Source organism: Mytilus galloprovincialis, chromosome 9, assembly GCF_965363235.1.
Source record: "Mytilus galloprovincialis chromosome 9, xbMytGall1.hap1.1, whole genome shotgun sequence".
NCBI lineage: Eukaryota > Metazoa > Mollusca > Bivalvia > Mytilida > Mytilidae > Mytilus > Mytilus galloprovincialis.
In genome coordinates this window covers 46,827,751-46,842,995 of record NC_134846.1, presented here as the reverse complement: position 1 = coordinate 46,842,995, position 15,245 = coordinate 46,827,751, and the positions used below count along the sequence as shown (strand labels likewise).

At 31.5% G+C, this 15,245-nt stretch overlaps 1 protein-coding gene across 1 annotated transcript; it reads left to right on the top strand.

Annotated features, from left to right (window-relative positions):
• Positions 1–7,467: 7,467 nt before the first annotated feature.
• On the top strand, positions 7,468–11,573 carry LOC143045134 (toll-like receptor 2). The gene is made up of 2 exons (XM_076217451.1): positions 7,468–8,068; positions 8,452–11,573. Exon 2 carries the CDS (start codon positions 8,459–8,461, stop codon positions 10,556–10,558), a length of 2,100 nt encoding a protein of 699 aa, XP_076073566.1. The 5' UTR covers positions 7,468–8,068; positions 8,452–8,458; the 3' UTR covers positions 10,559–11,573.
• Positions 11,574–15,245: the final 3,672 nt, after the last annotated feature.

The following is a 15,245-nucleotide window of genomic DNA, read 5'->3' as shown; positions in this document are numbered from 1 at the left end:
AGTATAACACTTTATACTGCTCTAATGTAGACACCATTATTTTACAATTACAATATTCATTTGTTCTTGGTAATGTAAGACTCAGAGCACTAGTAAGAAGAACTATAATATTTATTGTCGAATATTTGCAGGATGCATGTACAGTACACTGAGTAAGAGATTATGAACAATTCCCTTTGAAGTTGAACATATTAAAACCTACTTTGGAATTGGTGTATCGAATATTCTTAATAGTACACATTGATAACTTGAATATGTGTGCGCCAGCAGCCCTTTTCGACATAAAATGTCTCCTCAGTGAGACCAAATTGTTTTAAAATCCAAACCTCATTGAAAAAATCAAAAGTTTATTACCAAAAAGAATTAAATGTAAAACCTGCCTGGTAAGGAATTAGAGGTTTGAACGAGGGATATGTATTCCTTAGTTAATAATAACTTTCCAGAATTATATAAAAGCAAATTCTAATAACATAGTATTTGTTTCTTCATGCCATTCTTGAAGTACTGCTTATTTGACTGGTCCTTCCCTTGGGGACTAATAATCTACTGGTAGGAATAACGTTGACAGTACTTACCATTTGTTCTGCACCAGATGCCCATTTCGACTATAGATGTCCCTTCCATAATGCGCGAGAAAGAACAATATTTAAAATATTAAAAATTATTTAGAAATATGACAGCTGTTATTCATTCGTTTGATGTGTTTTCGTTTTGAAGGTTCATCGGGGTTCGGTATTTGTTTTTATTATATTCTATTTTGAAAAGGAAGTGTTTATAAACCAAACCGCTGTACAATAGTGGGACAAGGAATAACAGCCTTGCATTAGGAAGATATATTCCTTATTTCGTTTCAATTTCAAACACATTTTAATAGCACAATATCTATAGTTTTATGCCAGTACTAAAGTACTGGCTCCTGGGCTGGTGATACCCGCCAGGACTGATAGAAGAGGCATCGGCTTTGAATATTAAACAACAATTTTTTCATGTGCAATCAAAATGTGTTTCACCGCATTTTACAGAATATATTTTTGTAGTATGTTGCATCAAAGGAAAATTGAATCCTATATAATTATGAAGTAATTTGTTATTTTGTTCAGAATATCCCTGCTATTAACTTTTTCTGTAATTTTTCTAAGCTAAAAATGCATAATTATGCTGTAAAAACCTCAACATTTAACAAATAACACTGTCATACTGTGACTTTAAGTAATATTGAACGACTTTGTCAATGGTCTTGGTTTTAAATTAATTCATGAAAAATACGTTTTTAATATCATTTGATTTTTTACATGTTTTAGTAGGAAAATGTCACATGTATAATTATTTTAGCAACTTCATTTTTGTCATTGTTACGTGGTGGAATACGGTATTATTTTCATCAGAAATAGTCATTATGACCTTGATGGAATTAAGAAAAACCAAAAAGACAATATATGTCCCTGCTTATAAATAAGTTAAAACAAACAAGCAAATTCCAAGAATGATTGAATTGTGTTAGCACAACAAAAAATACTTTCAGAATGTTCAATACAATAATCTGTTTTAGAAGAATCCAATGTTTTTTTTAATAAATACTTTTTTTTTGCATCGAGATTTTCAGTAATAAAACCAATAAATATTTAAGTAGTTTAATTTAGGTTTGTACTTGTTTGGCTTTATAACTATTTTGATCTGAACGTCACTGATGAGTCTTATGTAGACGAAACGCTCGTCTGGCGTATTAAATTATAATCCTGGTACATTTTTAAAACTATATTAACAAATAGCAACTTAACTTATAAAACATGGTACATTTTGTAATCAGTGGTTGTTGTTTCATATATGTCGTAAACTGTATTGGTATACAATATATTGTTGAGTACCGATGTGAAACATTGATGTCATTTTTACAAGTCAGCCAAGTATAAAATTATTGTACTAGAAAAAAAGATGCGATATATTTTTACAAAACAAAAAGTTTTTTCCGGTCGAATCCTGACTTTTAATAAGTTCGTGCTGGAGAGTTGTGTCCCCTATCTCTTCGATTTATCATCCGCCTTCTAAAAATATTAAAACACAGAATACAAAATAAAAGCAGTTATTCTATGCCAATGCAATTATTCTATGAAAAGTCTATTGACCAATTTTCTTTTCAAAGTCATATATTTAACTCCACCTTTTTCTTCAATCATGTTTTTAATGTTGTCTCGTAAGTATCCAACAATACTCAAGATAATGGCCACTCACAAAAAGACTTTGTCAAAGTTTGATAGAAAACTTTGATAAATATAGTCACAATAGGGATTTGATTTCTCGTTTAAGTCGTTTCACTTCTTTCATGTCTGGGCTTTTCCCCTCGTCACTTGATGTCTCCTTGGTAATCATACCACATCTATTTATATTTATTTGGACGTTTTAAACAGTTTTTCTTATGTCATTGTTTGGCTCAGATGTTTTTCAGATAGAACAAAAATTTCAACAAAACGCATACCCGTATTTATTATATTTCCTTATAATTTTTCTTTATAACCAAAAAACATTCATCCATTTCAAATGTTTTTTTTTAATGCATTCAACGAATGATATTCTAATCAATATTTACAAAAGCATGTATCATGTAAGATATTAGTAATCTTCAATTTGTCAGATCGTATGGCATTAAATAAAAGTAACAGTAGTATATCGCTGTTCGAAATTCATAAATCGATTGAGAAAAAAAACAAAAATCCGTGTTAGAAACTAAAACTGTAGGAAACACATCAAATATAAGAGAACTACAACCCAACAGAAACACAACATTAAAATGTAACACACACAGAAATGAACTATTATATAACAATTAAAATGACGACAGGAAATGCATCTATCTTAATTCTGCATTTCATCATGTTATGCAAACTTCATCATCATTACTCATTCGAATCTCAAACCCCTCCTTTGTTATAATAAAAAAGGAATTTAATAAAAGATATTATGTATAGTTGTTAATAACACAAAATATTTGTCAATAGCATTATTTGATTAACAAAATCTGATGTCTCTCGTTCAGTAAATATCTTTGTTTGTGTGATTTAATCAATCTTACGTAATATTTATACATTGTGCATAAAACTGTATAATGCAAACTCAATGGTCTCGTTTTGAGACGAAATCAAAATACTTTTACGCACATAGCTTCTTAAAAGAAATATAGTTTTATCATCGTTCTAAATCTCAAAAACAAAGCGCAGTATTCGACATGAAATAGCTCTGAGACTCTTATCTAGACAACCAAACGTAGAGGTTTAAGTGAAGGTCGTTGCTAGATGAAGAACATGATAAATCTATGTTTTTTTCCAACTACAAGAATGTGTCACATGATTTTTACGTCGAATTATTCGAGCCTAACCCAACACTTGAATAGTTTCAGTTAGTTTTAATTATAGGTTATAATTTAGCCAGAAATTGGGAATATGTCAAAGAGACAACAACCCGGTCAAAGAACAGACAACAGCCGAACGTCACCAAAAGTTTGTCAATGCAGCGAAAAAATCCTTCAACCGAAGGTGGTCCTAACCTGACCTCTAAACATTTGTGCGCTAGTTCGGTGACAATGGATGTCATACTTAGAGGTACTGGGTAGCTTCACGGGTTGTTGCTTTTGTACTATTATTTGTCTGTTTGTCTTTTTGATGTTTAGCCATGGCAATGTCAGTTTTTTTTCGATTTATGAGTTTGACTGTTCCTCTGGTATCTTTCGCCCCTCTTTTATAGTAATTAGGCTTTAGTCTTTGGGATGTTACAAATTAGTAACGTGTAGCTACAGTGGAGATCACTTCTAACCTCTCATTAAATCTGTCATTAAATCAACAGTACGTAGAACTGTCAGCCTGACACCTTTTAGTCAGTTCTAGGTTAGAACTGTTCTAGCTAGAACTGATTTGGTCAGTTCTACCTAGAACTGATCCTGACAGTTCTACCCTAGAACAGTTTTAGACAGTTCTAGCTAGAACTGACCAAATATTTGGTCAGTTCTACTTCTAGAACAGTTCTACGGTTAGAATTGATTTCTAATTCTACGGCTAGAATTGATTTTTATAAATTCTACGACCAGAATTGATTTATAAGTTCTACGGCTAAAATTGATTAATAAATTCTACGGCTAAAATTGATTTATAAATTCTACGGCTAGAGGCTAGATTTAAATTATATAGAGTTTTGCTATTTTGCCGGTTTTATTTCAGATTTATAATCGGCAAGAGAACATGTTTAACCTGTTAACCACGCCATATTCTGCATGTATGTGCCTGTTCCAAGTCAGGAACATGTAATTTTTTCAGTGATTTTCTTTTGTTCATGTGTCACATAAATTATTTGTTTTTCTTTCATTTTTTGTACATAAATTAGCCGTTAGTATTAGGGGGGGGGGGGCATTAGTATTTGAATTGTTTTACATTTGTTATTCCGGGAGTCAGGATGGCTCGTTATCACATAACAAAGTTATCGGACCTCAATAACCAATATAATATCTGTTAACGAGTAGTTTTCATACCTCGGACGACCTGTTTAACAAAAATCTTTTGACCGCATCAATCTAAACTGCCATTATTTTCTTTTTCTTTCTGCATATCCATATAGCTGCACAGTACTTCAGATTTAATTTTAGGTCTAGAGGGACTGTAATAAATATATACAAGTTACAGCAATTTTGAAAAAAAAATTGTTCGCATCAATTTATAGTGCCAGCATGCAGGGACAGATCCAGCCATTTTTAAAAGGCTGGGGGGGGGGGGTCCAATTATATGCTCCCATTCAAATGCATTGCTGGTAAAAAAGGGGGGTTCTAACCCCTGGACCCCCTCCCCTTGATCCTAAATATTGAATCATAAACAAATATCAGTCGTTTTTATACTTCAGACTGAGTCGTGTAATAAAATCTTTTGACTGCATCAACCAAAACTTACTTTATTTGCTCTTTATTATGTAAATCTATCTAGCTGCACAGCAATTCAGTTATAATTTTAGGTCGAGAGGGAATGTAGTATATAAATAACTGCAATATTGGAAATCAATGACCACAAATTTTTTTTTTCGCATCAATTGAGGGTGCCAGCATTTCCTATTTTTATTCAAATTATCGCATCAGAAACAAATATCAGTAGTTTTCATACCTCCGACTGACTCATGTAACAAAATTATTTGTCTGCATCAATCAAAACTGACCATATTTGACAGCATCAACCAAAACTGACCATATTTGCCCACATCAACCAAAACTGACCATATTTGCTCTTTTTTATGTAACTCTTATACATAGTAAATCTGTAATATTTTTATGTAAGGATGGAGTGTATAATCATGATTATACAAATGATCTTTATTATAGGGTTATTGCATGAATATTGGGGAATATTGTTCCGAGTAGAATTTTATATTGCACGAGCTTATATTTTTATAGCAGGATGGATTGTTTAATATAAATGAAAGCAATATTGGAAAACAAAATTATGCTCGGATCAGTTTATAGTGCCAGCATGTCCTTTTTTTAATCAAAATTTTGAATCGTAAACTAATTTCAGTAGTTTTGATATCTCAGACTGACTCATGGATATAACAAAATTATATGTCCGCATCACCCAAAACCATGAAAACTGACCATATTTATAGCTTACTATGCAGTATGGGCTTTGCTCATTGTTGAAGGCCGTACGGTGACCTATAGTTGTTAATGTCTGTGTGATTTTGGTCTTTTGTGGATAGTTGTCTCATTGGCAATCATACCACATCTTCTTTTTTATATCTTAAGAGCCCCAATTTTAAATATTTCCCCTAGCCTTTACGATAAAAATATACTGAAACTTTATTATTAATTATTTTACAGGTTGCAACGAAGGAACCATATTGGCCTGCATTTAGAATATGCGGAATAGTGTCGTGGCTTATCAGTGGTTGCAACCGACGTCTGGTTATTATGTTCTCGTTGCCATGGCCTGCATTTCTAAACTATATAGAATACACAAATAAACTTTCTGTTGGCATATCCGACGTCGGTATCACTGAACATGATAGCAAATGGCATGAAGCAATGAAAAACTAAATAACACGTACCCCGGGCTTAATTTCAAAACTGAAGAATATATTAATTCCACAAGACCGGTGAAAGTCGCAGATGAAACATTCCAAGTGAGCGGAATCATGGGAACAGGTCATCAAATCGAGGCTAAAATAGTGTTTAAACCAAATAACGTGGATAATTTGGCACAGAATCTAAAACAAACTGTTTTAATGAGTCAAAGTTATAAATGAGATTTATATGACTCTTTATAGTGTGTGATGCATTAATTTTTCACTGCATGTTATGTACATTCTGAACATGCATGTCTTGTAAAGTATGTAAACATAATAAAAGTTTCTGAAGCATTTAATTACTTGTCAATTGAAACAGTACAGTTTAAAAATAACAACATTGGAAATTGTACACATTTTATACTTGTTGTTATTTAAGCATTGAATGCTTTTCCACGCTTCATATTAAAAATGTGCGCACGGTCAACGCTTTTACAACCCTATGAAGTTACAAAATGAAGCTTTCAATACTTATAATTACCTTTTTTTAGCAATGATCATAAAAACACGAATTTTATTATTGTTTTATTTAATTCACCTGTGCACTTTATTGTTGGACCACGTGTTATCATGAATGAAAAGTTTTATTGAGCAATGCAATTGCTTACGGAATAACACGTGATGTGCAGTTAGCCAATCAGAATAAAGTATCATAATGAAACATACATCTAATGTAATTATACTTTAATACAAATATAACTTGTTGAATACAAATATATAAAGGGTATACGTTTTTGAGACAACAACTCAATGACAAAAGTGAATACGGGATAGCGATAGGACACATTCTAGTCAGTTAAAGTTGGCACTATTTGGAACATGAGCCTACTATAAAATGTTGCAGGATTCTTAACTACAACATAACGCACTATAAAAAGGTTTAGATTAGCCAGTGAGTCTGAACTAAGTGTTCTTAGGGTAGGTAGGTCAACAATATAAATTCGGTCAAATGTATTTTTCAGAATCAAATTCATGAAGTTTTGAAATGGCTCACTACTGGTGGACGTATCCTCCCCGAGGATATCACCAAACTTGTAGTCAGCGCTTCAGTGTTGAAATGAATATCAATCATATGGTCATTTTTATAAATTATTTTTTTGCAAAAGTATGAATTAATATACATACTAAGGATGTTCTTATCCCAGGCATAGATGACCTTAGCCGTATTTGGTACAACGTTTCGGAATTTTGGGTCCTCAGTGTTCTTCAATTTTATACTTGTGTGTGGCCTTCTTACTATTTTGATCTCAGCGTCACTGATGAGTCTCATGTAGATGAAACGCCGCCGGTCTAGCGTGGTAACTATAACCCCCCCCCACCAAAAAAAAATAATTAAACATAAAAGTATATGAACAACTGTGTAAAGAAAGGCTAATTCACACCACCAAAGACTATACAATTTATAGTCGATGCTAAACCAAAAAGAACGGGAAGCTATTTATACTAGTATATCCCTGTACATTTACAAACTTGACATCCAACATGAACGTTTGCATGCAATACATATTTAACAGCTGTGAGTTTTTTCAAAATAGAACTTTTGTGCACATCCATTCATGGCACATAACATGAGCAATATTCGTCGGATTTTAATTTTTACTGTAAATCAACCATATCCACTGCCACAAGAAATGGTTTTTATCTTTATAAATTTGTTGCGTTTTTGGCTCGAACTAAGACGCACAGTTACAATGTACTATCACATACTATCAATCTGCCAACTCGATTTAGTGCAATCTAAGTGCACATCACTATAATGTTTTCCTGATCATATGCTTATTATCATTGATTCACATGGTACGGATGAATTGAATCAAAAATATTTATTTTATGCCATTGTGTTTCAAATTTAGTCAAAAAGCAAAACAATGAGAAGTTTCCGTTATGAAAGTTATGACAAATACTTATATTTTAAAGTGCTTTATTTTTTATTTTTGTTCATTTTGAAGTAGATATCATTTGGTTCCAGGTTCCACAAAAAGTGAGTACTATGTAAACAATTCGATCGACCTTAAATACCCAATAATTATAATATTTCAAAACGAGGATGACAGCTGACGTTATTAAATTTCGAACCTGCCCGAAATCTTTCTAGATATCAGTTCAAATTCTAACTTGTATAATTTTGATTATATGAATGTGCAAATATTGATAATTTTTAATAAGAACAGTTTTGAGGTCATAGTAAGGAATAATAAACGTTTCCCATTTATTGGTTTAGGATATGTTTTTAATAATCAGTAAATACTGAGTCATATTAAATAGGAACATTTGAGTGAACATTTGAGTGAAAGGCATTACATTCATAGTATTAGACCCATAAATGTGCATATATCATTATCTTTTAGAATTTATTCAATATAGCTGTAAGATGATGTTCCGGAGACTTTTGCTTTATCTCTGCATACCACTGATTTCTGCGGTATTAAAATCAAATAAAGGGAACTGTCCAAAGATTTGTAAATGTGGATATGATAAACAAAACCCTCAACGCAATTTTATTTCAACATGTAATGGAAAATTGAAAACTACAAAGATGAATTTTATTCCAAAATTTCCTCCAAAAACAGTGGAAGTTATTTTTATATACAATCAATTACCAAATGTGTCAAGGAATACATTTAGCAATATAACACATTTAAAACTGAAAAATTTAGATTTGGAAGGAAATTCAATCAGTGTTATTCAAAACGATTCTTTTGCCAGTTTTGTTTTCCTGGAAAAACTAGACCTCTCGAGGAATAATATAACAGAAAAAGATGCAATGGACTGTTTTAAAAATTTACCAAAAAGTATAAACCGTTTGAGATTAAACCATCTACTCTGGCATCCAGTCGAAGGATTATTTGGTGGGTTAAATAATAGTTATGTGACAAGGATAGAGTTGAGCCATAGCTATTTAACACCATTTGAAGGAAGATGGTTTTCAGGTCTTAGACAACTGAAATCGCTGGACATTTCATGGAATTCAATTAAAGATTCGGATTTTAACTTGACTGGACTTCCTAACATACAGGATATAAACTTAGCTGGCAACTGGTTTAATATAATTCCAGATTTTTGTAAGTTTGGTGTAAAAAATATTGCAAATTTACATATGAGTGACACAAAGCTATATACCATTAACCATTTGAGAAACTGTTCTTCGTGTCTGCAAAATCTCAAGAAGTTATATTTGAGTGGACTGTCAATAAGGATAATACCAACAAACATATTTTCAAATCTCAAATCCTTAACGGAGCTAACAATGAAGCAGATGTCTACACAATTTAAAAAGATTCATAAATACGCCTTCAACAGTTCCTCTCTACAAAGTTTAACATTCTGGCGAGCGGACGGCTTTTTGTTTACCTCGAAATCGGCAAAACAAGAAATGTTTCATCCTGATTCATTGTTTGGCTACAGTAAAAATATAAAAGAACTTGACCTATCTAATAATAAAATAGATTTAATATCAAACAAAATCAGATTGATGTTCAAACCTCTGAAAAAACTTAAGAAATTATGGATGGAATCAATATCTCTCTCATACATGCCGAAATACTTTTTACAACTATTTCCTTTACTGACTTTGATTTCATTCGAGAACAATAAAATTCATCCTTGGAATTATGGCCATTCTGTGTTTAATGGTGTTCGAAATTTGAAGAGTGTTAATTTAAGGAGCAATAAGATCGGTATGATTTATGATACATCTTTTCCGCTGGCTCTGTTGAACAACCTGACCTCAATAAATCTCATGTTTAATCGGTTTAGCTGCACGTGTGACCTTCAGTGGTTTAGGAATTGGATGAAACATACTCGTGTAAGTATTTCTGGAAATAATACTTACAGATGTGAAACTGGAAAAACGAAGGTAGTTGATTATAATCCAGGTTTTATAGAATGCCATATTTTATCAATTTCCTTATCAATCGGATTTGGCGTCGCTTTTATTTTAATCGTAACTATAACCGGCTATATCTGTCGATGGCGTTTCCGGTTCCAGTTGTACAAACTTCGTTCACTTCGTAAACAGTACAAAGAACTCGTCAACAAAGAGGATTTCGTATATTCTGCTTACGTAGTTTATTGTTACGAAGATTTTACATGGGTAAAAAGAAGTCTCATCCACGAAATAGAAGAGAAGCAAGGTTATAAGCTATGTATTCCACACAGGGACTTTGAATTGGGAAAAGTATTTGCAGATAACATTGTTGAACACATGCATCTTAGTGAAACAGTAATACTTGTTCTGTCGAATAATTTTGCCAAAAATGAGTGGTGCTTATTTCAGCTTGCTGTTGCTAAAAACAAATTAAATAAACTTGGGAAATTATCCATATTTCTTGTGCTACTGGAAGAAATAGAATTTAAGAACATGAATTCTGCGCTATATCACCTTTTGAAAATGTCAAGTTATGCAGCATGGGACAGTGATGACAATGCACAGAAACTTTTCTGGGATCAAATAAGGGATCACCTTAGTTGAACTGTTGATGCTTTTTTTTTTTTTATCAAAAGGAGGACTTTGAAGCAAGCATTGTGTTGTTTTAAGATAGAATTAAATTATTGATGAAATTCAATTGATAATAAACTGTTGTTCCATAACCCTAAAGTACTGTCCAATTTCAGTCGTAAAACAATGTGGAAATACAGCTAACACAGCCATGTCATTGTAATTGTCAAATGCGTATGTTTTAATGTTAAAAAATACTGATAAGAAAATTAAAAAAAAAAAAACACATTCGATAATTGACTATCTTTTAGAAAACAATTTAGATTAAATGAATAGCATTCACTTGCAATACTCTTAATTTCTTAAATCATTAGCCATGTTTTTCTGTTTGCAAAAGTATGAAAAATTCTAAATACTAAGAATTTTCTTATCCCAGCATAGATAACCCTTAGCCGTATTTAAAACAACTTTTTGGAATTTTGGATCACTAATTCTTTTCAACTTTGTTCTTGTTTGACTTTCTTACTGTTTTGATCTGAGCGTCACTGGTGAGTCATTTATAGACGAAAAGCGCGTTTGGCGTATTAAATGATAAGCCTGGTACGTATTAGCATGTCGAAATGGACTATTTCGTTGTTTATTTGAGTATTTCGATGTCCTGAATGTTCTTGCAAATTATTTGTAATGCAATCCTGTAATGTTATGTTGTTATTTTAGTGTTATATTTCATATTGCCATAACAGCACGAGGTTTGGCTAGCCAAAAAGCAAGTTTCAACCCATGATTTCTTTTCTTCAAATATCCTGTCACAAATCAGGAAAATGACAGTTGTAACTTAAATTTTGTTGCATTGTCGTTTGTTCTTATTGCACTTCAGTGTTTCTGTTGTTTTGTTGTTTTCCTCTTATAGTTGTTGTGTTTCCCTCGGTTATAGTTTGTAAACCGGATGTATTTTCTCTCAATCGATTTATGAATTTCAAACAGCAGTATACTACTGTTGCCTTTATTTAAAAGATCAAAGAGTATCAATAGCAATAATTAAGGTGGTTCGTGGGTACAAAAAATTCAGCCAAAAATTGAACCTTTATTTTTTTTTATTACAAATGTTATTTATTACACTATTGGTTATTACTTTATGATATGGTAAAAAATAAACCCAAAAAATCGATTCGGCTAGGCTCCATATACCTTTTAAAATGTTAATTTCATTGAAAAAGCTCCAAATTATCTCCCTTTGGTGCAAAAATGCCATTTTTTTGGCATTACATTTTAAATATCTTTTTTAAACTATTGTTTTCATAAAGCTGTACATAAACTAAAACTAAATAATTGTAAAATTTAAGCGATTTCTGTAATTAGGTTATTTTTTTATTTCGATATTACCTCTATTTCTCCTATTAGTTCACCAGAAAAAAGGACATTAACAAAAATGTATGTTTCTTCCGGAGGAAGATTGTGAGCTTAAATGAACGGTGACCCCATTTTTTTTATTTCATTTTTCTTTTAAGTACATGATAAGGTTCATTTATAAAAAAAATAAAGCGAAATCCTATATTAGAAAAAAATTGGATTTATACCCAGGAGCCCCTTAATCATGAAATGAAATGAAATATACCCTACGTATTAAATATATACACTCCAGGGAAGCAGAACTAAAATGTAGCAGATGATAAAAAAAAATGACAAACATGGAATTGACCTTTATACATACAGGAAGTTTTAGTTTTAAAACAAATATGGTCTAAATAGGGCCTTAGAAATCAGAATGTGTGCATATATATTTGTACCAAAAGCACATGTTTTAACAAATATGAGAAACATATAAGAATCTGCATGGAAATACACGATAGAATATGTGACAATGCAATATTGGATTAGGGTTACTTCAATTGGAGTGCACATGTCTAAAACATTACTTACTTAACATATTGTCAATATATGCATAAGCTTATTGATTACATGTAACGAAAATATAATTACAGATCTGTAAAGGATGTTGTAAGTTTTTAGCTGCTTTATCTTATAAGCGATTAGAACAAATATGAACTAATATAAAAAAAAAAACTTTATTGAATGTTCTCTTTAAAGTTACTTATTTTACTAGGACAACGTTTTAGTAGATGTCGTCTCCCTTTCACTAGGAAGACATGATAATATGTCAGCATTTTATCACTCTTGTTTATGTGCAATGGACGGGTCAATATAAACCCATGTTTTGTAAATTTACTAACCTGTTTATTTGGGTATGACACTTTATACTGCCCTTATATAGACACCATTATTTTACAATTACAATATTCATTTGTTATTGTCTATCTGTGGTAATGTTAAACCCAGAGCACTAGTAAGAAGAACTATAATATTTATAGTCGAATATTTGAAAGTTGCATGTACAGTACACTGAGTAAGAGATTATGACCAATCCCCATTGAAGTTGAACATATTAAAACCTACTTTGGAATTGGTGTATCGAATATTCTTAATAGTACACATTGATAACTTGAATATGTGTGCACCAGCAGCACTTTTCGACATAAAATGTCTCCTCAGTGAGACCAAATTGATTTAAAATCCAAACCTCATTGAAAAAATCAAAAGTTTATTACCACAAAGAATTAAATTTAAACCTGCCTGGTAAGGAATTAGAGGTTTAAACGAGGGATATGTATTTCTTAGTTCATAATAACTTCCAGAATTATATAAAAGCAAATTCTAATAACATAGTATTTGTTTCTTCATGCCATTCTTGAAGTACTGCTTATTTGGCTGGTCCTTCCCTTGGGGACTAATAATCTACTGGTAGTAATAACGTTGACAGTACTTACCATTTTGTCTGCACCAGATGCCCATTTCGACTATAGATGTCCCTTCCATAATGCGCAAGAAAGAACAATATTTAAAATATTAAAACATATTTAGAAATATGACAGCTGTTATTCATTCGTTTGATGTGTTTACGTTTTGAAGGTTCATCGGAGTTCGGTATTTGTTTTTATTATATTCTATTTTGAAAATGAAGTGTTTATAAACCAAACCGCTGTACAATAGTGGGACAAGGAATAACAGCCTTGCATGAGGAAGATATATTTCTTATTTCAATTCAATTTCAAACACATTTTAATAGCACAATATCTATATTTTCATGGCTCCTGTGCTGGTGATACCCGCCAGGACTGACAGCAGAGGCATCGGCATTGAATATTAAACAACATTTTTGTCATGTGCAATCAAAATGTGTTTCACCGCATTTTGCAGAATATATTTTTGTAGTATGTTGCATCAAAGGAAAATTTAATCCTATATAATTATGAAGTAATTTGTTATTTTGTTCAGAATATCCCTGCTATTAACTTTTTCTGTCATTTCTCTAAGCTAAAAATGCAAAATTATGCTGTAAAAACCTCAACATTAACAAATAACATTGTCATACTGTGACTTTAAGTAATATTGAACGACCTTGTCAATAGTCTTGGTTTTAAAGTAATTCATGAAAAATACGTTTTTGATATCATTTGATTTTTTACATGTTTTATTTGGAAAATATCACATGTATAATTATTTTAGCAACTTCATTTCTGTCATTGCTACGTGGTGGAATACGGTATTATTTTCATCAGAAATAGTCATTATGACCCTGATGGAATTAAGAAAAACCCAAAAGACAATATATGTCCCTGCTTATAGATAAGTTAAAACAAACAAGCAAATTCCAAGAATGATTGCATTGTGTTAGTACAACAAATAATACTTTCAGAATGTTCAATACAATAATCTGAGATTAACTGTTTTAGAAGATCCTATGTCTTTTTTAATAAATATTTTTTCTTTTGCATCGAGATTTGCAGTAATAAAACCAATAAATATTTAAGTAGTTTAATTTAGGTTTGTACTTGTTTGGCTTTATAACTATTTTGATCTGAACGTCACTGATGAGTCTTATGTAGACGAAACGCGCGTCTGGCGTATTAAATTATAATCCTGGTACATTTTTAAAACTATATTAACAAATTGCAACTTAACTTAAAAAACGTGGTAATCAATGGTTGTTGTTTCATATATGTCGTAAACTGTATTGGTATACAATATATTGTTGAGTACAGATGTGAAACATTGATGTCATTTTCACAAGTCAGCCAATTATATAATTATTGTACTAGAAAAAAGATGCGATATATTTTTACAAAACAAAACTTTTTTCCGGTCGAATCCTGACTTTTAATAAGTTCGTGCTGGAGAGTTGTGTCCCCTATCTCTTCGATTTATCATCCGCCTTCTAAAAATATTAAAACACAGAATACAAATAAAAGCAGTTATTCTATGCCAATGCAATTATTCTATGAAAAGTCTATTGACCAATTTTCTTTTCAAAGTCATATATTTAACTCCACCTTTTTCTTCAATCATGTTTTTAATGTTGTATCGTGAGTATCCAACAATACTCAAGATAATGGCCACTCACAAAAAGACTTTGTCAAAGTTTGATAGAAAACTTTGATAAATACAGTCACAATAGGGATTTGATTTCTCGTTTAAGTCGTTTCACTTCTTTCATGTCTGGGCTTTTTCCTCGTCACTTGATGTCTCCTTGGCAATCATACCACATCTATTTATATTCATTTGGACGTTTAAAACAGTTTTTCTTATGTCATTGTTTTTCAGATAGAACGGAAATTTCAACAAAACGCATACCCGTATTTATTATATTTCCTTATAATTTTTC